At 40.4% G+C, this 25762-nt stretch overlaps 1 protein-coding gene across 21 annotated transcripts in view; it reads left to right on the top strand.

Annotated features, from left to right (window-relative positions):
• Positions 1-25762, top strand: part of DTNA (dystrobrevin alpha) — a 451246-nt gene that overhangs the window by 280823 nt on the left and 144661 nt on the right. For all 21 annotated transcript variants that reach the window (XM_070778753.1, XM_019986575.2, XM_019986574.2 and 18 more), the window contains 2 exons: positions 6295-6362; positions 20684-20764. In XM_070778753.1, coding sequence (XP_070634854.1) covers positions 6296-6362; positions 20684-20764 — 148 coding nt within the window. In that variant the 5' untranslated portion in view covers position 6295. The remainder of the gene's footprint in view (positions 1-6294; positions 6363-20683; positions 20765-25762) is intronic.

Genomic DNA, 25762 nt, shown 5'->3' with positions numbered 1-25762 from the left:
TCAGTGACATTTGAGAGTTCTGTGCGTCCTTTCTCCCTAGTCTCTTTTTGCGCTGTTGATCACCAACTGCTTTTCAGTTTACCAATTTCAGAAAATCTTCATTTGTGTTGAACAGTGGCAGCAAGAATAAAATTGCTGGCTATTAGAATCCATACTAGCTGAAGAATTTCAAAATTAAAAGCAAAAAATTAATGGTTCCATTTCCTGTTCTGTCAGAAAATACTTTATATTTGGGAGGGCCTAGAATTTGAGAGTAATATTAATAATATCTCGTCAACTTCCTCACCAGGTTATAGGGAAAAGCATTTTATAATCATCAGAAAGTTATACAAATGGAAGACACCATTAATTTAAGCTTCTACATTTAAAATGTCTTATACATCATCCGTAATAGAAATGTCTGTTTATTACAGATGATGTTGGATTAAAGAGCTGTCATGAAGGATGTGATATTTCAGTGTGAACTTCTCACTAAGCCAAAATGATGTGCACTTTTCTTCCAACACTCTGCGCCTTACATTTGGATTTATTCTTTAATTCTTTCTGGTTCCCACACTGTTCTACTCTGTTATTTCATTCGCCTCCTACATAGGGGATAAGAGGTGGAATCCTTCTTGTCCAGTTTTCAGTCTTTTTTAATGACTGTGCTGGAAGAAGGGTGACTTGATGACCTCACCTCCTACAAACCCATTATGGCCAGGAGATCAGCAGAACGTTTTCTAATAACGTGAAGTTCCCTGGGAAAGCGAAAGTCGAGGTCCTCTCCTCTGCTGTTCTCCGTGTGACCTGCCAGTCACCAAGTCCTACTGAATGTGGCCTAAATATCTCTCAAGTCACTCCTTTAGCCTAAGACATATTATTCTCACTCCTGAATCACAGAAGTATCCAGCTAACTAGACTCTGCCCTTACTCTTGGGTTTCTACCCCTTACCCTCCTGCTCCCCAGTCTTTCCCTCACTCAACATACAATCTGAAGCAATCTTGCCAAAATCTGTTTAGATTAATTCCCTGCTTAAACCATGGATGGCACCCAGCTTTTTGGAAGAAAGCCATATACTATCTAGACTAGACAAATAAGGCTTTCTAAATGGGATGCCTACTTGCCTCTCACTTGCACTCAGCAATACTGAACTATTCCCAGTTCCTAAATGCAACATACCATTTTTCAAGCTCCACGCTTCCTTTTTTAGTGATTCTTTCTAACTATAATTGCCCTCCCTTCACTCTTTTCTATCTGGAAAATTCCTATTTATCTCTTAAAGCTCTGCCCCAGAGTCACCCTTTCTTTGATAACTCTTTAGAATCTTCCTAGATATAAACCACTATATCCAGCAGAACATACTTCATTATTGTATGTATTCCACCCATTTATAATTACTTGTTAGAGACTTTGTTTCCCCTTCTAGAATGTGAGCTTCTTAATGGCAAGGATCATGTCTTTCTCATCTTCAGATCTCAAGAAGCTGGCAGTGCGTCTGATCAATTGCAGCTAAATTATAAATATTGCTTAAATAAATGAGTGGATGGAGTCTCAAGACTGAAAACAATGCACAGCCTGTAGAATCTGTGGGACTGAGTGCTAGTAAAAGAAACATCTGATGGGCCTTATCCCTTCTTTGTCATTGTTAGTTCTTTATGCTCTTTTGACATTGCTGCGATCTTCTGGTAAATTCCAAGGTAAACATCTCGTCTACATGAATGAGCAACAGAAACCCATCAAATCAGGCCTGTTGGTGAGCCATGCACCTTGTGATATTAGTATTATCATAGACAGGTTATTTTCCCCTTCGTCTCCTCATATGACTTCAGGCAATTGTTGTTATACTTAAATTCACAAAAAGCCAAGCTTCTTGACAGTTTAAGAAGTGAAATTGTTCTCTGTAAAGCGCTTCCTCCTTCCTCTACTGAAAGTTTTGCTCTTCTTTCTTTCTCGACTGAGAAGAATATAGCCAGGCATTGTGTATTATAAGTTCCACTGATCAGAGTTAAATTGGAAACTAAGCAGCCTGATTCAGGAACTCATTTTGTCCATGAGTCCTTCCACGGAATCAATGTAAGGTGGAAACTGGGGTGCCCCCATTTTTACTATTTTCACTCTGATCAATGAGGAATAAATGAATATTCTCCCTTTTATCTAGCAACACTGCTTCCCAAGAAACTCTGGGGGTAGAATGAGAGGTGTGCTATTTTTCCTTTTATATTTGTAATTATTTTCCAAGTTTTCCATTATTTCATACCACTGGCTTTTTCTTTCTTTTCCTAATAAGGTACACATTTTACTTGGAAGTGAGAATTAATACCTATTGTGTAACTAACGATGATTCTTTTATGAGTTAATTAACCAAAATGGGGGTGAATAGACCAAAAGGTGACATCAGTGTAGTTTGCGTGTATTTCACCTTCTGCTTCATAAGACAAGATTTTGCTTTAAAATGCATGGTCTGTGGAGAAGGAAATGGCAACCCACTCCAGTATCCTTGCTGGGAGAATCCCACAGACAGAGGACCCTGGCTGCTACAGTCCATGGGGTTCCAAAGAGTCAGATACGACTTAGTGACTAAACCACAACATATAATAAGGTTAGTTTTTCATCACTGGGGAAGTGTTTTAACAATCAGTTATCCACTGTCCAAAAAAAGCACCACTGGACCTTACAAAGAAATATGAGGCATTTGTATTTAGCAGCTCTAATTATGAAATATAGTAGAGGTAAACACAGAAAGGAGAAAGACTTTACTGAATAGGACATGGAGCCCTGGAAGACATGAAGACAGTAAGCCAGCCCATACAAAGATTTAAATCAACTTTGGCATGGCAGAAGTTGCCAAAAAGATGTAATAGACAACTGGCAGAAAAATAACAATGCATATGAATAAATGTGTCATTTAATAACAGTGCTATGACACAAAGCATTCAGGGAAATAGGTGGTGCATGCCAACAGATGTGTCGTGTTCGAAGAACTCGAATAAAAAAAGCGTGTTAGGTTCTTAACCCCATTGATCATAAAATTGCAAATTCATTACAAATCTTGACTCTCAGAAGAATTAAAATCTAACCTGGTTAATATGCCATACCTGTATCAGTGTGGAAAACAGGAGGCTGGTCATCATCACCCATGTCAATGTGCCTCCTCTGGTTTGGGGTGGCAACATGGCATGACCTGTCCACTTTATAAACATGCGTTCCTTTTGAAACAGTAATTCTGAATCTAGGAGTTTCATCCCACTGGAATAAATATATAAGTATAAATTTTTTTAAATGCCTGGTCTGAGATTATTTTTAAAATATAAAGTGGATTCACTCATTTCAAATAATTAATCTCTGAAACTAATACAATTGGAATTTCACTTTTCTACGAGTCAGTTTTTGAAAATATAATTGAAAGTCCACTTTGAGGAAAGAAAACTTATTCTTCCTTTCTCTCTCTTTCCTCTTTTTTAAATATATTTTATTCATGTGTTCAATAAATACCAACTGGACATAGTTTTTGTTGATTGGATTTGGCTAGACACTGAATAATTTAAAATTTCAGCCACTTCCCCTAAATACCTTACAGAGACACACACAAAGTTAACTAGAAAAAGAGGTGTCACAGACAGTACCAAGTGAGGAGTACAGGCACTACTGCTGCAAGTTCACAGGCCAGTCTTTACTTCCCTGACATTTTCAATCAGAGTTTGCTAGCCTGCCATCCTTTGTGATTTATTTTTAATGATTCTTTTCATCTCAATCCAACATATAGACAGATACAGGAACATATCCTGTTTTATCCCCTATCTACTACCTCAACTCCACTTCTGAGCTCTTGAAATAAAAAATGAAAGCTATCCCCAGACAATTTTGTGAATGTCAGATTATTATCTACCTGCCTCCTCTGGAGAAAAGGAGATGGGTTCCATGAATCAGGAAGGGCATGTTTTTCTCCAGGCCTCTATATTTCAACCATACCTGCACATTCAAAATATCATAAAAAGAAAATATTTGACTGTGTTCAGCACTGTGTCGTTGGACTTCCCAGGTGGCTCAGTGGTAAAGAATCCACCTGCCAATGCAGGAGACACGGGTTTGATCCCTGGGCCGGGAAGATTCCTTAAAGAAGGAAATGGCAAGCCACTCCAGTTCTTGTCTGGGAAATTCCACAGACAGAGTAGCCTGGTGGGCTACAGTCCATGGAGTTGCAAAACATCTGGACACAACTTAGCAACTAAACACAACACCACTGCATCATTACCAAGTTGAAGAAACTTCATTAATAATTCTGTGCCTTTCCAATTATTATTTCTGACCTTGGTTATATTATCACCCATTGTGAACGGGTCTGCACTCATAACTCTGTAAAGTGAAAGTGTTAGTTGCTTAGTTGTGTCTGACTGTGACCACATGGACTCTAGCCACCAGGCTCCTCTATCCATAGGATTCTCCAGGCAAGAATACTGGAGTGGATTGTCATTCCTTTCTCCAGGGGATCTTCCTGACCCAGGGTCTCCTCCATTGCAGGCAGATTCTTTACCATCTGAGCCACCAGGAAAGTTCCCTGAAGTCTGTAAACCAAGGCTATTCCAAGCGCTCCTTTTCCTTCCTGGAAATAGATGAATAATCCTTAACTCATAGAAGCAACTGGAGAGGCTGTTTGACCAGTTTGTCTGACATTCCATTTTGTTTCGCCACCAATGTTCTTTTCCTCCCCAGTGAGTCACTTCGTACACAGCCCCTCATCTTTTGAGCTGTCTGCCACATTCACAGTGGACCCTCCATATCTGTAGGGTCCACACTGAGGATTTAACCAACTCCCATCAAAGGCAGATCCAGAGGGCCAAATGTGCAACACTATTTTATGTAAGGAATTTGAGCATTCAAGGATTTTGGTATAGGGGAAGCAGGGGAGGGAATGGAACCAGTCCCCCTTGGCTACCACGGGAGGATTGTAGTTCCTTAAATTTAACCCCCAGGTAGTCAACCTCTCTTGCATTCACTAATTTTTTTCCACTACCATGGCTATGATTACTTCACTGTGCTTTTATTGCTTTTATGCTTCCTTATCTCCCTACTGGAATGTCAGCCCCTTGAGGGCAGGAACTGTGACTTCATTACTGTTGGATACCCAGAGTTGAGAGAGAGGCATAGCTGACTATGGGGGTTCAGAGGAAAGGCCCTAAACCCAGCCCATCATAGAGAGTTTGGGAGAATTTCAGAGGAAAATATACCTAAACTGAGACCTGTACGGTGACTGAAACTTATCCATGTATAGAGTGAGGGAAGTCCAGACAGAAATAATACTGATAGCTTGAGAAAAATTCACATTTGAGAAAGCAAAAGGTACCTTGAAAGACATGCAGAAAGATCAACTGTGCCTTCTTTTACCATGCCTGAATGCAAACATATACACATGTATCAGTGTATGTAGATTTGTGTGTATGAGAGAGGAAACTTTAGTTTTTAAAAGTTTAATTAGCTATAGCAAAAAGTCAACTCCATCAACCTATAAAATGCTTACTATTTAGCCCAAAACTCTCTGTGGGGCTAAACATCATTTCCATTAACTTTCCCATAATTTTCCTTTTCTTCAGTCAAATTTTAATTTTTTAATCCTTTTATTTTAATTCTTCATTTTAACTGTTGGTGTTTTAATACCATTTTTTGAAATAATTCCATTACAGATAATGGTATGGTTAAGTAGAGAGAGGTGAACCTAACCGGCACACAATGAAATTATTGTGTATGGAAAAACTGGTGCAGGTTCCAAACACTCCCATTAGACATGAACATTTGGAAAATAACCTGCTTCTAAATTGAGGTTTTGGGTACAGCTGGGTCAAGCTGCAACAGAATGTAGTGGAAAGTTGACTGGTCTTGGAGTCAGAAATGTCTGTGCCATTTACTTTACTAAGTCTACAAGAGTCTCGCTCTCATCTTTTCTTGAATGGAATCTGTAACGTCTGCTCTAAGATTCTTTGCAGGCATTCTGAAAGTTGATTAAGAAACTGTATGTGAAATGAATCATCTAACAGAATGATGGCAGAGGGTTATATTCAGTTATAGTGCAAGGTGATCCTCTATTGTAGTTATTTGTGTGTTAGAAAATTAAAATTTTATGCTTCCTTCAACACTGTATATGGACAATTTGTACAACCATTTAAGTAAGTCAATGGAAAGCTATTCTTTTTAAATACGCAGTTTTCAATAGTTTGTGTCTATGTTTGTAAGCATGACTACAGCATGTGTGTTTGTATAGAAATGGCTGCTTGCCTCATTAGCATGAGGCTAATACACATTGTAATTATTTTGTCTCACAGAATGATTGAAGATAGTGGGAAAAGAGGAAATACCATGGCAGAAAGAAGACAGCTCTTTGCAGAGATGAGTAAGTATGAAACTTTGAAGGAACACCCTAGAGTGTTTATTGAATACTCATGGAAATAAAACTTAATTCTTATGGCATTTGTACTTTTCCTTAAAATCCTAAATTCTTTACAGAAAATGTATGTTTGGGCATTTTTTGCCTCCTCTTAGGTAAGAATTAAATTAGTCAATGAATCATCATAATTTGTTATTAGGACTGTATATCTTATATAAAAAAAAGATTTGTGAACCTAAATATATATATACACACAGATGCTTAATAAACACTATTTAGTGTTCGCATTAATACAATCAACTACACTTCAAAGTCTGTGTTCATTTCCCCACACTATCACAGGGGCTGGCACATTACAGGCACTAGATAAAATTGTTGAAATGAATCAGTGAATGACTTACTTGCAAAATGATATCATATGCTTATATGGGAAAAAGAAGTCAGGCATGATTACCAGACAAAGCTAAAGCTATCATTTGAACTTCATGCCAAGGGGAGAAGCTGTCCTACAAACTAGCTCCTAAAAAGTGACAAGGAAAACAAAAGTTAAAAAGAGTTTGGAGGTGACCTGCTATACAAGGAAAACCAAACCACTGACTCCAGTGGAAAACTCACTAAAGGTTGTCAGTTTATGTAAATACAAGGTTGCTGTGTAAGTAATTAGGTGGTGGTATCTCCTTCTAGACCATTTTTCTTATTCACAAGGAAGGAGAACTTGACATAAGGAGGGAGGAACACACATCTCAAATTAAATGTTATAAAGAAAAAAGTATAGTTCTCTTATTGCCTTTTTATCTCTCATTCTCTGCATAAGGAATGAGGAAGAGCAGAACTGAGTCGTAAGCCTTTTACTCCAAGAAGGCAAGAGACAAAATTAGGTTTCTCCTGGAGATTGGAACTGATTGGCAAGAATGAGGGTCGGGACCGATAAAGGAAAGCCCCAGATAATAAGATTCACATTTTTCTTTATCATTTCCCAATAATCTGGAGTCACCAAGGCAGTGTACGAACTAACAGAGAGGAAAGAAAATTAAAATTGATGCGGGGAATCTCAATCACTCTCCTTGCTTTTTCCACTTTTAGAAACATGTCTAAAGTGCCTGTGACAGTTTCAGTCATGACTTTCCAATTTCCTGGGCTGTGTAGCTACACTTCTGGCCTGACCAGTCACCTGGAACTGTGACCTCTGTTGATACGAATCTAACAGAGGAAGGAACCTAGGTGCTACTTGCCCATCTAAGCAAAATCCAGACCAGTACAGGTGTCTTCTTGTATCATAGCTTCTTAGACTGAAGACGCAAGAGTCATGTAGATCTACATGTAGTAGTGTTGGTCGCTCAGTCATGTCTGACTCTTTGCAACCCCATGGGCTGTAGTTTGCTAGGCTCTTTCTGTCCATGGAATTCTGCAGGTGAGAATACTGGAGTGGGTTGCCATTCCCTTCTCCAGGGGATCTTCCCAACCCAGGGATCAAACCCAGCTCTCCTGCATTGCAGACAGATTCTTTACTGTCTGAGCCACTAGGGAAGCCCTATGTAGATCATGGGCCAGTGTTTTATGAGAAAAAGAAAAAATATTAATATTTAACAAAGAAAAGCAATAAAGTCTTAGGAAAAATCTTTAAATTTATCATTGTTATATTAAAGACTGTATCAGCCAACAGACTGTAAGAATTATGAAAGTGTTCTTATGTCATGATTTTGAAAACATTTATCTGAATTTCGGTACATTATGCCAGCTCCTCCTGCACCTGGTGTGGTGCCTGGCACAGACAGACACATATGTCACAGACGTCTTTTGAATTCAAGTTGTCCAACTCAAAGAAAGATTGACATAAGTTTTATATCCATACGAACAGAAAAGCTCTAAATTTTTCAAGCAAGAGAGACTTAGGAAAATTGTGCATTCATTTCCCAGATTGTAACTTAACCTTTCATAGAAACTTGTCAGAAGGTCATGCAGTATATTAAATCATTTTGAGTTCTCCTGATCAGTGATCAAAATAGTTAAGCAAGCCACACAGATATGTATCTTTCTTCCTTTCTCCCTCTCTTCAAAAGCAGGTAAACACATCTGACTTGAACAATCCATTAGTGAGCATCATTTTCAGGTTAACACTAAATAGGACACAGCTACAGTAAGTGGGATTCTGCCAGATAAAACAATTGACTGATTTCCAAGAGAGACGTTGATTTTTTTTTTTTTTTGAGACATTGATTTTGATAGGTTGTCAGACAAAAGAAAAAGGTAACCTCATTGAGAATGTGTTAAATATTTGAAAACTGTATGGGTTACTCCAACTCTATCAGCAGGACACCAAAGAAAGACAAGGAAACTATTATCAGAGAAGATTGACATTGAAACTTGGAAAGTAACTTCTTCCAGAATCTGTGATGCCTAGATAGAGAGCTTAAAAAAATGGAGGAACTTGTTAAATCTGGTCAGCTAAGTATGACTTAGAAGTAGTTATTTTTTAAACCTGGAAGGAAAGTGCCCAAGAGATTCTTGGTTTTGGAAATCACAAATGTCACAAATGTAGAAAAAGGAGTTAAGAAGGCAGGTAAGACTTTTTTAAGACTCTTGCCAGAGGGGAGAGAAGTGGAACTCAGCTCTACCAGAACCAAAGACAGGAGGGTTTCTAAACTCGGGGGTGAATAAGAGCAGACAGACTGGAAGATAAGGACGGGTAAGTTGGTCAACTGTCACAGTGAGAAAGTTAGGTGTCTACTCTCACAGAGACTAGGAGATCTTCAAGATTTCATTTCCATGGTGTGGCTTCCAGGCCTTAAGAAAGATGTGTGTGAGTGTGTGTGTGTGTGTGTGTGTGTGTCCTGTCACTCAGTCCTCAGTCGTGTCCAATTCCCTGAGGCCCATGGACTGCAGCCTGCCAAGGTCCACTGTCCATGGAATTTTCCAGCCAAGAATATTGGAGTGGGTTGCCATTTCCTTCTCTGTTGAAAAAGATATTTCTGGGCGAAACTGGCAAAAGCCTGGGAGGTTTACATCTTTCAAGGGACAGACAAAGAATTTACAAAGGAAAGTTGTCTAAAGTAAATGCTCTAAGAAAAGAGAGATCAAAGACCTAGAGAAAAAAGAAACGTATCGAAAGGTTAGTCAAGCGGACGGGAACCTTACAAAAACCAAAGAGCAGAGAACAGAGTAACAGTTGATCAGAAGGACAACTGATAAGAAATTTTGGCAAATTCAGGTGATTGTAGCACATACTTGTATTAAACATCTACTCTGAGCTCATAGCCACAAGCGACAGAGGCAAAAAAAAGACAAAATTAAGAGTAGTATGGACTCACAAATAAGCCAAAAAACAAAACAAAAAAAATCTCTGTGGCCACATACTTTGATTAAAGAAATTTCAGGCAAGTTGCCCTAAACTAAAATTTCCCCTCAGCATAATGCCCTAATTATCTGTTTACTTGGTACCTTAGATTAAAGGCTCCAGTTAAATGTAAATGTCATTCTCACCTTGACCTTTTCCACCATCAAATAAGTTTATCAGCTCAAATAAATTTAACAGACTGGCTTTTAGCAGAGTAAATTGTTTGCACTTGGAATCAAACTCCCTTTCTTCTCTTTTTCTGCTGAGGGCACATTTACTCTGCTTTGTGTTACACTTACTTGTGAACATGTCTGTGTTACTCACATAAACCTCTCCTTCGTGACAGACCCTGGACCTTTGCCGCTAAACCCATTCACCTTAGATGCTGAATCAATGTTGGTTTGAAAGCCTCGGGGCACAGGATAGGTCGGTTTTAATGAGAAGGAAATGGTTAAGAAACACTCATTCAGAAAATGGAAGGCAGCCTAATCTGGTGAGGAAAGTTCTGGGAAGAAAGCAGAGTGATAACTGCCGGGCTCTGAGTGAAGGAGGGACCAGAAACCAAAGGAGGGCAAATGGAGGTGTTCAACAAGCACTGGAGAGCGGTTCAAAGACGGACGCCCCTTTGGAATGCCGACAGCAGTCAGCATGTGCATCGCTGGAATGGTGCCTAGAGCGAGATTTTGCAATGCACACTACGAGTTTTAGGGAAAACAACGTCAAAAATTCAGGAAAATGGCATGAATGATCCCACTCCCATAGGCCAGGATATCCATAGGCCATGGATGCAGGGACTATTTTCACTTGCATCTTCATTTCTCGTGCTCTTCAGCATCGTTGGGATGTCAACTCCATGGGTCACCATCCTGGAAGTGCCCCCTTATGTCACCTGCGTAGCCTGGTCTCCTGATTCTTCTGATCTGTTTCTCTTTTTCTGTCTCTTTAGTAGCCTCCAGGCTCTCTGAAGCTCAGATTTTAACCAAAGTTTGGCTCTTGACCAATTTTCTCCCTTTACAGTGTGACTTTCCCCCAAGGTTTCACCATTATTGTTAGGGTTCTCAAGTGTTCGAGGAATGCTTCAAAACCACTTCCCACATCTCAGAAACCAGCTTACCCAGAATAGTCAGTATGTAAGTCAGTGTCAGCTTCCCTGGTGGCTCAGTGGTAAAGAATCTACCTGCCAAGGCAGGAGACTCAGGTTCAATCCCTGGGTCAGGAAAATACCCTGGAGAAGGAAATGGCACCCCACTCCAGTATTCTTGCCTGGGAAATCCCATGGACAGAGGACCCTGCCAGGCTAAGGTTCATGGGGTCGCAAATGGTCAGACATGACTTAGCGACTAAACAACAATAAGGTCAATGTCCCTTCCAGACTTGGCTCCCACTGTCAAAGCTTCTGCTGATGAAACACCTTGAGGTGGGCCTACTGTTAGCTCCACTAACTCTTCATCATAACAAAGCCAACCAGTGTCCCACCATGGCTGCCACAGTATTCCCAAAGCCACGCAGACTTTGAATGATTACCGAGGGTGCTGTTAGAAGCAGGAAGGAAGTTTGTAGCCCCAAAACTGGGCCCCTATTAGAATGTGGAATAGCCTTACTTATGCACACAGTCTCCCCTTGGAAAAATATTCCCAGTCTTGGCAATTAAGGAATATTGATACATTTTATATGTTTATCAATAAATCTTGGAATATAGACCATATTAAGGAACTCCATATCTGTGTATCCAGCTGCCCCTGAGTATGTCCACTTGGACATCTCACAAGAACTCAAACTCTGTAAATTCAAAACCAAACCCTTCATCTTCACACATCTACACACCTGTTCCTCCTTGCTCATACCTTAGTTCAGTGAGGGCCACCCCACCCACTGAGTTGTATAAGGTAGAAAGTTGAGCACTGTATTTGACCTCAAAACTCCTTTGCCTCCCCTCACCTGCTCTCTCTGCCCCTCTTTCTTTCTCTCCTCCTCCTCTTTCTCTCTCTCTCTCTCTGTCTCTCTCTCTCTCTCTCTCTCACACACACACACACACCGCACACATCCAGTCAATCATCAATCATGAAAAAGAGTTTAGACATGGGTTCATAGGCTGCATCTTTATTCTTTAAGTATTTGTTGGGTGAGTTTGAAAAATGAGTAAGACATTTAATATTTTGAATGATTTTATAAAAGGTTTTATAAATGAGCTATCAAAATGTATAAAACAAAACATATATGAATTGTGTGACACTGTTCAAAGTATAATAAAGCTACAACCAAAAATAAGGTAATATAGACTGGCTAGCTGGATCACTGGGTAGATGGATGGAAGGAATGAAATAAGGTAAGACGAAGAAAGGGACAGAGGGGAGGAGTAAGGAAAGGACAGAGGGAGGAAGGGAGGACAAAATGTCTTGAAGAGCTAAAGAAAGGAAAAAACAGTATTTGCAGAAGGGAACAGTGTAATCAATCATAGTTTTTTAACTGCCCCTTTGTTTTCCTCTTTATTATTTTCTTCCAACTATGACCTGAGTGTGAAAGGTTTGAGGAGATGTTTTAAGAGCATTAGATTGCCTTAAATGATTTAGCTTTAATTTTTTTCTTATGAAAAGTTTTGAATATATACACTTCAGTTCAGTCACTCAGTCATATCCAACTCTTTGTGACCCTATGGGCTGCAGCACGCCAGGCTTCCCTGTCCATCACCAACTCCCAGAGCTTACTCAAAATCATGTCCATAGAGTAGGTGATGCCATCCAACCATCTCATCCTCTGTTGTCCCCTTCTCCTCCCACCTTCAATCTTTCCCAGCATCGGGGTCTTTTCAAATGAGTCATTTCTTCCCATCAGGTGGCCAAAGTATTGGAGTTTCGGCTTCAGCATCAGTCCTTCCAATGAACATTCAGGACTGATTTCCTTTAGGATGGACTGGTTTGATCTCCTTGCAGTCCGAGGGACTCTTAAGAATCTTCTCCAGCACCACAGTTCAAAAGCATAAATTCTTCGGTACTCAGCCTTCTTTACAGTCCAACTCTCACATTCATACATGACTACTGGAAAAACCATAGCTTTGACTAGACGGACCTTTGTTGGCAAAGTAATGTCTCTGCTTTTTAATATGCTGTCTAGGTTGGTAATAGCTTTTCTTCCAAGAAGCAAATGTCTTTTAATTTCATGGCTGCAATCACCATCTGCAGTGATTTGGGAGCCCAAGAAAATAAAGTCTCTCACTGTTTCCATTGTTTCCCATCTATTTGCCATGAAGTGATGGGACCAGATGCCATGATCTTAGTTTTCTGGATGTTGAGTTTTAAGCCAGCTTTTTCACTCTTCTCTTTCACTTTCATCAAGAGGTTCTTTAGTTCTTCTTCACTTTCTGCCATAAGGGTGGTGTCATCTGCATATCTGAGGTTATTGATATTTCTCCCAGCAATCTTGATTCCAGCTTGTATTTTATCCAACCTGGCATTTTGCATGATGTACTCTGCATATAAGTTAAATAATCAGGGTGACAATATCCAGCCTTGACATACTCCTTTTCTGATTTGGAACCAGTCTGTTGTTCCATGTACAGTTCTAACTGTTGCTTCTTGACCTGCAAAGAGATTTCTCAGGAGGTGGATAAGATGGTCTGGTATTCCCATCTCTTTAAGAATTTTCCACAGTTTATTGTGATCCACACAGTTAAAGGCTTTGGCGTAATCAATAAAGCAGAAGTTTCTCTGGAATTCTCTTGCTTTTTCTATGATCCAACAGATGTTGGCAATTTGATCTCTGGTTCCTCTGGCTTTTCTAAAACCAGCTTGAACATCTGGAAGTTCATGGTTCATGTACTGTTGAAGCCTGGCTTGGAGGATTTTGAGCATTATTTTGCTAGCGTGTGAGATGAGTGCAATTGTGCGGTAGTTTGAACATTCTTTGGCATTGCCTCTCTTTGGAATTAGAATGAAAATTGACCTTTCTAGTCCTGTGGCCACTGCTGAGTTTTCCAAATTTGCTGGCATATTGAGTGCACCACTTTCACAGCATCATCTTTCAGGATTTGAAATAGCTCAACTGGAATTTCAGCACCTCCACTACCTTTGTTCATAGTGATGCTTCCTAAGGCCCACTTGACTTCACATTCCAGGATGTCTGGCTGTAGGTGAGTGATCACACCATCGTGATTATCTGGGTCATGAAGATCTTTTTTGTATAGTTCTTCCGTGTGTTCTTGCCACCTCTTCTTAATATCTTCTGCTTCTGTTAGGTCCATATACAGAAGTAGAGAAAATAGTATTCATCTCTACGGTAATTATTTACTTCTTAGCCCCCACCATATAATTATGAAGCAAATCTAAGATATTATTTAGATGAGTCAGATCTCCATGGTTTAAAGAATTGGATACATGTATATATAAGGCTGAGTCCCTTTGCTGTTCACCTAAAACTCATGGCATTGTTAATCGGCTGTGAAAATGAAAGTCTTAGTCGGTCAGTCGTGTCTGACTCTTTGTGACCCCATGGACTATAGCCCGCGAGGCTCCTCTGTGTATGGAATTCTCCAGGCAAGAATACTGGAGAGTGTTGCCATTCCATTCTCCGGGGGATCTTCCCAACCCTAAGATGGAACCTGGGTCTCCTGCTTTGCAGGCATATTCTTTACCATCTGAGCCACCAGGAAATAACTCAATACAAAATAAAAAGTTTTTTAAAAAGGAATCATATCCCCATGATATAATAATAATGGGGAAAAGCACTATTATTTAATAAAGAGGCAAAAATATAGAGAGGGCTTTCCTTGTGGCTTAACTGGTAAAAGAATCTGCCTGCAATGCAGGAGATCTGGGTTTGATCCCTGGGTTGGGAAGATCCCCTGGAGAAGGGAAAAGCTACCCACTGCAGTATTCTGGCCTAGAGAATTCCGTGGCCATGGGGTCGCAAAGAGTTGGACACGACTGAGCAGCTTTCACTTTCACTTTTTCAAAAATATAGAGAAGTGCAATACTTTGTTTTTTATTACAAAGGAAGAATTAGATTCTTGAGTGTATAGAGTGATTTTGAATCCGGTTTCAAGATAAAATGGGTTGTTGTTTATTTTTCTCAGATCATGGACAAAATATAGTGGTAATCCTAGATGTTTCAACATGCTAAGAATAAGGATTACTCTATTGATTTTATTTCCTTATTCATTTATTCAAATTCCATCCATTTTATAAATGAATTAAGTCAGCTTATTTCCCTTTTTAATAAGTTTACTAAACTTCCTGCTCAGGAAAATACCATAAGATAAAAATGAACCTTAATTTCAGCAAATACTGAAGAAAGTCTCAGGTTGTACGTGCGTTGGGGACATGTGAGCTTGATCACTGTACAATTACATAGATGCATAGGTGGAGTTGTGACCATGTCTGGAGTAATAAGTAATGGATCCATCAACTTGGAGGACAGCCTCCAATTATATTCTGGAAGACTCTGTGGCCCTGGACAGCTGTTTGATTTTAGACAATGGCTTGGACACAGAAGACATGTGACTACACCTAAGGTAGGCTATGGGTTTATAGACTTTGAAGGAAAGACCAAACATGTCAAAGTGAATTAAGTTCATGGTTTATTGCGCCAGTGACCAAGAAATTTCTTTTCAACAAGGTGGGTAAATGGAGCAAGAAACTGTCTAGTCTGTCTCAGCAGCTTTTTTGAGTTCCAGAATCCTTGATGGATCCTGTGGTTGCCACTTACATGATCTCTGTGAGGCAATGGGCTGCTGCGTCTGAAAAGCTTAACTGCATTGCTCACCACATCCCTTTTAATATTCAGGGCTTACATCCTCAGCCAGAAAGAAGCTTTACAAACTGAAATCATTGACAGACCTCCAGACCCCTACCTGAGGTTTGAACTAAGCAGAAGGTCAGCTGAGTCCCCATGGTAATGGGCAAAGGAGTCAGTGTATTCCTGACCCTAGGCATCATCTCTACACCACTTTTACTGCATCCTGGGGAGTGGCACCTTTGCTAAATGCCCCGTAGGAACCCTATGAGAGGAAGTCGCAGAGGATCCAGGGTTTCTGTTCTTAGAGGGTGAGGCCTTGCTGGAACTAAGAAATTTAACTGTGTGCTGCATCATAGTTCTTTTAAACCTGGGGCTTGAATCATTATTTTTGAAGAACTTACATAAATTGTCTATGTCCTTAATGTCTTCTTTTAAAGGATTATTTACAGATATTGAGATTCTCTTAATTGTTGAACCAAACTGAGCACTGCTAAAAATACATCTTCATTCTGGGGAAAAAGACAGATTTAATGCTCATGTACTTCTGCTTGTGTCTATGTGTCTGCTTATCCTGTATTCTAGAGAGTTCATTTCCCACATGAGCCTCTCAGATTGACAGATGACATGAAACTAGGAAGGTCCTTTGAAATGCCAGTGGCAAAATAAAAATTTAAGGGTTAGAAATATGAGCTTAAAAAGTAAAAGAAACTAAGCAGATTAAATGTCCTACCTTTAGCCCCCAAATAAGCATTTAAACAGAAAAGATATGACTTAATAGAAGTGCTTATGATTTCAAAAGCCAGTTTTAATGAACTTCTAGCTCAAAAGAGCCAGAAGAATGAACCATCTATGAAAAAAATGCCATCAGTTAGTTTCCTTATCAATAGTGGTAACAATTGCTTTCTGTACATTCCACACAGGTAGGCAATAGCTGTGGCATTTGGGCTAATTTTGAGCTTCCCTGGTGGCCCAGACAGTAAAGAATCTGCCTGCAATATAGGAGACCTGGGCTCGACCCCTTAGTCAGGAAGATCCCCAGGAGAAGGAAATAGCTACCCGCTCAACTATTCTTGCCTGGAAAATTCCATGGATGGAGGAGCCTGGTGGGCCACAGTCCATCAAGTCACAAAGAGTCAGAAAAAAACTGAGTGACTAACACTTTGACTTCTACTTTTCACTTTGGGTTAACTTCATATATCTCATTTCAAGGAGATATTAGTCAGACAGAACAAGATCACTGGAATGGGTAAGTACTGGGGTCCAGCCCCGGTTGGATCCAGGGATTCCCTCTGGAGGATGGAGGTGGCGATTAGAGGAATAGAGAAAGAGATAAGGAAAGAATTTTGCAATTAAGAAAATAGAGGAGAGAAAAGAGGCTGATATTCCTTGGTTTACTCAGAAAGCCAATAAAGCCCCAGCACCGGACTTGCTCTGTTCATATAGGCCGCAGGCGCCCTCTTGAATAGCTGAAGGTGCCCCACCTTATGCACCTTCTCGAGTGGGTCTTAGAAGCCCAGGCAGGAAAGTGAATGCAGAGGGTCCCTGTGCTCTAGGGAATCAGCCTGAAAAGGAAAAGGAAAGAGAAAGAATGACACGGGGAGACCGAGCTTTGAGCAATGCCTGTAGCTTTATTTTCAAAGGGAGCTTATATACCTTAAGTTGTGCATAGAGGAAAATAGGGGGTGTAAAATCATGCAAAGTCAGCAGTCTTTGATCCTTATAGAGACCAGGCTTTTCTTTTCTGCAAACTTATCATATACAAATGGTTTAGGTGATTTACATCATCTTCTGGCCAGAAGGCCTGTTAACATTTTATGACTCTGATAAAGGTTTGTCAACCATAAGACTTATTTTCTCTAAGAGTAATTATTTTAAAGTTTGGCGCCATCCTCCGAAGATTTTAGATAAAGTTGCATTCCTATAGGGCAGAGGTGCAGTGGGTTTACAACAAGGAAAGAATTTATTACCTTAAGGGTCTAAAGTTGTTAACACCAAGGCCACTACTTATTTTTCCTACATACCAACTATATTAATTAATACACTTCCAAGGATACAATACAGGGGATGTGGAAACTTGGCAGCAAGCATTGGCTCAACAATGAAATCTTCTACTAGTTCTATTCTAACAATTTCTAACTCTCCGAGGGGCTCTATACTATTTGAATATCTTAAGCTTCCCATGCCTCTTGGGGTTGGGAGACTGTAAACAATCGTATGCTTAGCTGTAGGAGTCCGGGTAAACCTGTCAGGCAAGTTAAAGAGCCATCTGAGGGGTTTGGATTGAAACACTCCTATTATGCCCAGGAGGCTAATTAACTAGAGCTCTAAGTTGATTTCCTTCAGAGAAAGGTGGTCGGGGATAGCCCCCCCCTCCCCCCCGCCCCGTTAATGTCAGAGGAGTTGGTGAAAGTCATAAAATAGTAAAACAGACAGATTCTGGTTTTGGGGTAGATGCTCTGACAGATCCAGGGGTCCCTTGAGCCCTGACTCGCCTTTGCATATCAGGCCTCTCCACATGACCTTTGTCATGGGTGGGAACTCCCATGCTGGCTCCCTGCAGGTAAGGGTCTCAAATCCATGTCTGATAATAATGACAATAATAGCAACATCCATATATTGACTCCCATTGTGTGCCACTCTCTGGGTAGATAGACATTGGACTTGAAATGGCTTTGGACTTGGACATCTTCAACCTGAAAAACTCAAGGAGACACTACCCCGCCCCCACCTAAACTTTAAACTCTGTGATGACAAAGACTTTTGTACATAATCTCCAGATGCTAATGATAATCACAATAGCTGCTTCCCAATCTTTGAAAAATAAATTTTGTTAAGTGGCAGGGAGAAAAGATGATATGGTTTCAGAAGGGAAATTGGATGAAATGGATTGACGTTACAGGGAGGCAAATGAAAGCCCAAATATAAAGAAGAAATGGCTATCATTTATTGGTACTCAGCAGTGACACTGAAAACCCTTATAAGGATGTCCATTTGCTCACTAGGTACCAGCTACAGAGGTTACCAGCTGGTAAAGTTGATGCTGTTCTCCTCATTTTATGCATGAAGAAGTCAGAAGGCAAGTAAAAACTTCTCAAAGTTCATACAACTAGGAAGAGAAAGATTAGGGTTATTGACTATAAAGCTCATAGTGAAGATGAAGTCGCTCAGTTGTGTCCAACTCTTTGTGACCCCATGGACTGTAGCCTACCAGGCTTCTCCGTTCATGGGATTTTCCTGGCCAGAAAACTGGAGTGGATTGCCATTTCCTTCTTTAGGAGATCTTCCCAACCCAGGGATTGAAACCAGGTCTCCTGCATTGTAGGCAGACGCTTTACCGTCTGAGCCACCAGGGAAGTTATATAAAGCTCATATATTGTCACTAAGTTTTAAAATTATCCCTATCATTGGAAGTAATATTTTATGGCCATTGGCTAAATGTCCATCTATTGAGAACATATTTAGGCAATTTTCTGCATGGGATGAAGGTGAGCCCTCCCTCTTTGATCCTTCAAGCATTCAGTATCAACGAGTCTGTTTGTCAAGTAATAAACTCTCATAAGTATGAATGTTAATGAACTGCCTCATAAAACCATGGAGTAATAGGTGATGTTGCTAGTCACTAAGTCATGTCCAACTCTTTGTGACCCCACAGACTGTAGCCCACCATGCTCCTCTGTCCATGGGATATCCCAGGCAACAATACTGGAGTGAGTTGCCATTTCCTTCTCCAGAGGATCATCCCAATCCAAAGATCAAACTTGAGTCTCCTGTTCCAGGGGATCTTCCCGACCCAGGAATCGAACCCAGGTCTCCCGCATTGCAGGCAGATGCTTTACCATCTGAGCCACCAGGGAAGCTATTTATAAATAAGTAAAGTTAAAAAAAATCCTGCATACTGAGTGGTGCAGCCAAAAAAAAAATGTTTTTTAATATATCAAAGTAGAGCCATGTACCTTAATATCTGTTATGAACATAAACATGGGCTTGAAAGAAGCCAAATATTTAGAAGTAGAGAACAGACATTAGTTGAACATCTACTATGTTTTAGAAACGGTCTAGAAATGAGCCCCTCCAGAGGAGAGTGGAAGGACGGCCAGGAACTCAGGTGTCGATGGAAGAAGCAGCACGTCTACAAGGGCTGGTGAGGAGACCAGCCCAAGCCTAGCAGAGGTTTGAGGGCAGAGCAGTGGGGAATGTTGTGGGGTAGGTAGGAGGGGAAGAGCCTGCAGCGGGGCTTGGATTCCGGGTGGATCTTTCAGCCCTGGTGCTGTGGGCATCAGGAGCCATGCTGGATTCTTGAGTAGAGAAGTGGGCTGAGGAAAGCAGTTCAAGAATATGGAGAACACGCTATGTCAGGGAGGAAACGGAGGCCTCAGTGGCAGAAAGAATAGTGCTGTCTTTCTTTCATTTTTTCTTTTCTAAAATTTAGTTGGTTTACAATGCTGTGTTAATTTCTGCTGTATGGCAAAGTAATTTGGTTATACATATATATACATTCTTTTCCATTATGATTTACCACAGGATATTGAATAACAGTTCCTCGTGCTGTACAATAGGATCTTCTGTTTATCCATACTATATATACACTAGTTTGCATCTGCTATTCCCCAACTCCCAACTGATCCCTCCCTCAACCCACTCCCTTGGCAACCACAAATCTACAAAAATGGTTGTTTTTAGAAAGGAGACCCCCCCACCCCAAGGTTGACAGGAAGCTTTGTAAGATAGACATGAGTAACATTAATGATGTATGTGTGCCAAGCAGTGTTCCCAATGCTTTAGATTAATAGACACTCATTTATCCTTCAACAGTCCATGAGGTAAGTAGTAGTATTATCATCAGTCCCATTTCCCAGATGAGAAAACTGAGGCCTCTAAAAGCAATTGGTCTGAAGGCACCAAGAGCGGATGCCCAATGTTCAGTCTGTGCTCACCTCACAGCCATACTCTAATTACAGATTACAGTGCATTAAAAATCATTATTTGATAATATTACTATCTGGTGTCATCTAGCAGTTTAAGTCACAACTTGATCCGACTGTTATCAGAAATGGCAGACACAAACCCATGGACAGGATTGACAACCTGATGTCCCAGAACCTGAGGCGTACGAGACAGACCTCAGGTCTTAAATTTCTATTCTAGCAAAGATGAAAGTCAGATTACATGTATTGGTTAGGTCTGTAGTTATTTCGTTTATGACCATGATCACTTCCTTTCCACATGCAAGCAGACCACATGTGTACCTTTTATCTGTCCCCAGGGGCTCAAGACCTGGATCGTATCCGACTCTCCACCTATAGAACAGCATGCAAGTTGAGGTTTGTTCAGAAGAAATGCAATTGTAAGTATGCTGGTTCCTTGGGCCAGCTACCCCCATGAATCCTATAGTTCACATCTGTTACTTGGGCTAACTACTCTTGTGAATCCCATAGTTCACATCTGTTACTTGGTTTATTAAAAGTAGGCTTTTGTGCAAGTATGGATTTAAAAAAAAAAACTATGTTTATACCACAATAAGAGATTATGATACAAAAATGGTAGAAAGACTTTTCCCAAACAATTCTGAATGACTCAACTGCTGAAGTATTGGAACAGATGAACCTCTGGATATGTATCCTGCCCTTGAAATGGTTGAAATCCAGATGGATGAGTTTTCTTTTCTCTAGCTTTGGTATTATAAGCTCCAAGCCCTCCAAATGGCTTCCAAGAACTTTAGAAAATATCAAATATTAAGTCCTCCATATGTTTTCTTTACAAATATAGGGAAATGTTTACAAGCTCCTGGAAAACATTTAAGTTTCTTTCTGAAACTACAAAAATGAGTCCTTTGTATCAGAGCATTGACTACTTTTGCTTACATCAGACCACAGCAAGAGAGGAGACAATGATACTTAAAGAAACAAACTTGCTTTAACTTTTCCCCAAATTTTAACATGTAGCAGCAAACTGGCTCATCAGTTAGCGAGCAGTTTCACTTTCCATGCCAGGTCAGTACTTCCATCAGATTATCACATTCATTTTCTCTTGAAAAATAGAGTGCTTCCAAGTTCATGTGTAGGAACTTACTCTTGTCTTTTTTGAAAACCGACTGCTATAAAATTAATAACTGTTCTCATTTTCTAGTTAGTATTGGACAAATTTTGAAAATGAAAACCATAATGTTCTCCTGCACACACAGACATAGTTCTTGAATATCTAAGCATGGGCATTAGGCACTTGGTGAATGTGGAAACCAGCCGCGTTTACATCTCTGCTCTCCCGGGATCTCTAGCAAAATGCTTCTTATGGCCCTGGGGGGACCACCTCCAGCCCCAGGCTTCTCAGTTTACAGCTACAGGAATGCACCGGAGATATCTACTCCTCAGCTTGCTCAGCTGCAGCTTCTTCCCTAGCTCTAGTAGGAAATGGGTCTGAAATTTGGGTCAGGACAAGAAGGAAGAAAAAACCAGGTGGGTCAAATATCAAAGTTGTGTTTTAGCTTGTTGTGTGTGCGTGCTCAGTCATGTCCAACTCTTGCAACCCCATGGAGTATAACCTGCCAGGCTCCTCTGTTCATGGGATTTCCCACGCAAGAATACTGGAGTGGATTGCCATCTCCTCCTCCAGGGAATCTTCCCAATCCAGGGATCGGACCCATGTCTCCTGCATCTTTGCATTGGCAGGCTCATCACAGGAAGCTAACCCAGTTCCCCAAAATGCAATAGAAGATCACTGCAGATGCAGGAAGGAACCTGGGATTGTGCTTCCGGTCCTGCATGTTGATAGGTCATAAAAGCCCTTTTGGGGACTGGTGTTAAGGGATCAAGAAAATGCTCCCACAAGAAAGCTTCCCCTCCCCCCTCAACCCCATCACCTATATGTAAACAAAAGGAAGAATCTCTGTGTTTTCAGCAATGAAAGTGATGGAACCCTCTGCCTTTTTCCTTATTACCACTCCAATGGGCCTCAGTGTAGACGGAGTTCTATCCTCATAAAGCTTTGCTACACAGAGCCTTCCTTAGGTTACTTTCAGTAGAGATGGGGAACTTGGTGGATCTGGCAAGAGGTGATCAGGGACCTCCACTAAGAAAGAAAGTGACAGGATCAATGTGTATTTTAGAAAAGAAATTGTCAGGTATTGAAGAAGAGTAAAGAAGTGTTGTGTTTTGCCTTGGGTGTCATTAAATTTTTTTGGTGTGCTTATCTTCTCTCATTCACCAAATTCAGGACTCTTCACAGTAGGGTCAGTTTTTTTGTATGTTGTCTACGTTTTACTTAAATTTCTGAGAACAAGACTGATGTTCAATAAATATTTCTCTTTGTCCATTTTGTATAAACTAGGCTATGAAATACTTTGCTGAAATTACATTAGATGCCAGAATAAAATATCTTGAGTGCTTTCCAAAGAATAATACAAAGACAGTACAAAATGGTAAGGATGAACAAATACATAGCTAGTTGAATAAATAAGGAAAAGTGAGAAAGGAAGGAAGAGAGGGAGGGGGGAAGGAAGGAAAAGTAAAGAAAAATGACCCACATTGATTAGGCAACCCTGCAGCCAACATTACAAAGGGTGCACACCATTGGCCCGAACTGCGTCCAGCAAACCACAGGCCATATCTCATTCCTCCTACTCTCTGACAGAGGCCCTTTCTCCTTTTGGGGTACCTCCTTTTCCATTTCCTGCTCCCCTCATCCTTATTCCACATCCTGAATTATGTCATAACCTCACTGACTCTTTTGGAAAACAGTGGGAGAAACGGTGTTGATCCATCCCTGTCTATCCCTCTGTGCATCCACTCACTTACCCCTTAATTTAGGAAGCTTATAATGAGCCCCTGTGCAAGGTTTGGCACTGCTCTAGGTACCAGGAATAAAGCTGGAGTGAATGAGATGTGATCCCTGCCTTAAAGCTGCCCAAAGTCTAATTGGGTAGATGGATTTTTACACAAACAACACCTCGTGGAAGTGTAATAAGGGCAGAGCGTGTGTGGGAGCAACAAGAAGGCAGAGCCCAGACCTAGGTGTGAGGGCTGCTGGCGGGAGTTTTCCTGGAGCAAGAGACACTGGGCTGAGTCTTAAAGAATGAGTAGACATTACACAAGAAAGTGTTATTTGCTTTGCAAGGTACCTTATCAACTTCATATGTTTTAGGGAAAGGAAAGATATTACATTCTATACAAACTAGACAAAACTGAGGCTCAAGGGAAAAAAAAGTAAGCATATATTGAGTGCTCTGCTAAAATTAAGTTTTGTTTTAAAGTTGTTTCTACCTGTATCAGAAGTCTTACATGCAAGCACCATGTGTGTTACTTAAGTTTTCCTTCCTGACAAAAAATATAACAGTTGTATTGAGGTACATGTAAAATGCTCACACAATTGGGCTTGGCTTATCTTCATCAAAGTTGAAGTCTTCCTTTTAGGAAGATAAGCAGCAACACTGATGTACGTGAGATATTAGTCAACATGAACATATACCCCTCTATTCAGTTCAGTTCAGTTGCTCAGTTGTGTCTGACTCTTTGTGACCCCATGAATCGCAGCACGCCAGGCCTCCCTGTCCATCACCAACTCCCGGAGTTCACTCAGACTCACGTCCATCGAGTCAGTGATGCCGTCCAGCCATCTCATCCTCTGTCGTCCCCTTCTCCTCCTGCCCCCAATCCCTCCCAGCACCAGAGTCTTTTCCAATGAGTCAACTTTTCGCATGAGGTGGCCAAAGTACCCCTCTATTAGAGGAATGTATTTTCTGTCTGCCATAAAACCTAACCCACAGTGCATTATGGTACCTGGTATACTCTACAATAAAAGAAATAAGGAAAAAATCCAGGAAGTATGCTTTTAAGGGCATCGCTTTATTGAAAACTCTTATACTGTATTTACTCATGGAAATCAATAGAACTTAACTGAGAACAGGGTGTTTATTCTTAGGCCCAGACCTTATTTATAGTTAACATTTATTTTGTATATTAACAAAACTAAGCTTTAAAACTACATAATGGAAGAAAAATGTAAAAACGGACACAAAGTCATCACCTAGAAAAAGTATTTCTGGGGGTAACATGGGGTATATAGAATTTTAGGAGATTTCTTTTTTTATCTAAATTTAAAGATCAAAAGAGCTAGTTAATTCCCTATATTTCCTTCCTCATAGCCCTTGCCTACTCTGTTGCTAAAGTATTGATTCCTATCACTGACATTCATGTTCATTCTGTTTAATACAGTTACTGATGTATACTGAGAATAGCTCATTACCACTGTCCTGAAAAACTCCAAAGGAGAGGCCAGAAAACTGTGGCCTGTGGTCTGAATGTGGCTCAGCATCTATTTTGTATCAACCATGAACTAAGAATAGTTTTCACAGACGAGTATTTGATAATAGAGAACATTGATTCACAACCCCGACTAAGCAAAATGTTATCCTCCCAAAATAATTCCATTCTTCTCATTGTTTAAAAATCGGACGCAAGACTTCTTTGGTTGTCCAGTAATTAAGATTTCCCCTTCCAATGTAGGGGGTGCAGGTTCGATCCCTGGAACAGGAGCTAAGATCTCACATGCCTCTCGGGCAAAAAACCAAAATGTAAAACAGAAGTAATACTGTAATGAATTCAATAAAGACTTTAAAAAATAGTCCATATCAAAAAACAAACAAACAAAAAAACCTTTAAAAAAGTGGACTCAATTACTGTATTTTTAATTTCACAAGTAAAAACATGGAAACTTGTTTTCTCTACTTAATATCTACACAGTATTACTGTATAAAACAGTGGTGCCTCTTGGTCCACCAAAAAAAAAAAAATTTACTAACTTCTGCTAGAAGAAAAGAGCTGTAAGAAGCCCACTTTTAGCAGACTTGATGATGTTAAGGAACAAACTAGTGGTTATCAGTGGGAAAGGGAAAGGGGAGAGGGGCAGCAAATGATTAAGAGGGTAAGAGATACAAACTATTAGGCATCAAATAAGATGCAAATAAATAAAATAAGCTTCAAGCTACATTGTACAACACAGGGAACGCAGCCAATATTTTATAATCACTGTAGATGGAATGTGTGCTCAGTCGCTTCAGTTGTGTGACTCTTTGCAACACTATGGACTGTAGCCCACCAGGCTTCTCTGTCCATGGGACTCTCCAGGCAAGAATACTGGAGTGGGTTGCCATGCCCTCCTCCAGAGGATCTTCCTGATCCAGGGATTGAACCTGCATCTCCCGTTTCCTGCATTGTAGGTGGATTCTTTACCACTGAGCCACCAGAGAAGCCCATAGATGGAATGAAAATGAAAGTGAAGTCGCTCAGTCATGTCCGACTCTTTGCAACCTCATGGACTGTAGCCTACCAGGCTCCTCCGTCCATGGAAT

This window comes from Bos indicus, chromosome 24 (assembly GCF_029378745.1).
Source record: "Bos indicus isolate NIAB-ARS_2022 breed Sahiwal x Tharparkar chromosome 24, NIAB-ARS_B.indTharparkar_mat_pri_1.0, whole genome shotgun sequence".
NCBI classification, from domain to species: domain Eukaryota; kingdom Metazoa; phylum Chordata; class Mammalia; order Artiodactyla; family Bovidae; genus Bos; species Bos indicus.
Note: the sequence above shows the minus strand (reverse complement) of the source record. Positions and strands in the feature narration are given on the sequence as shown.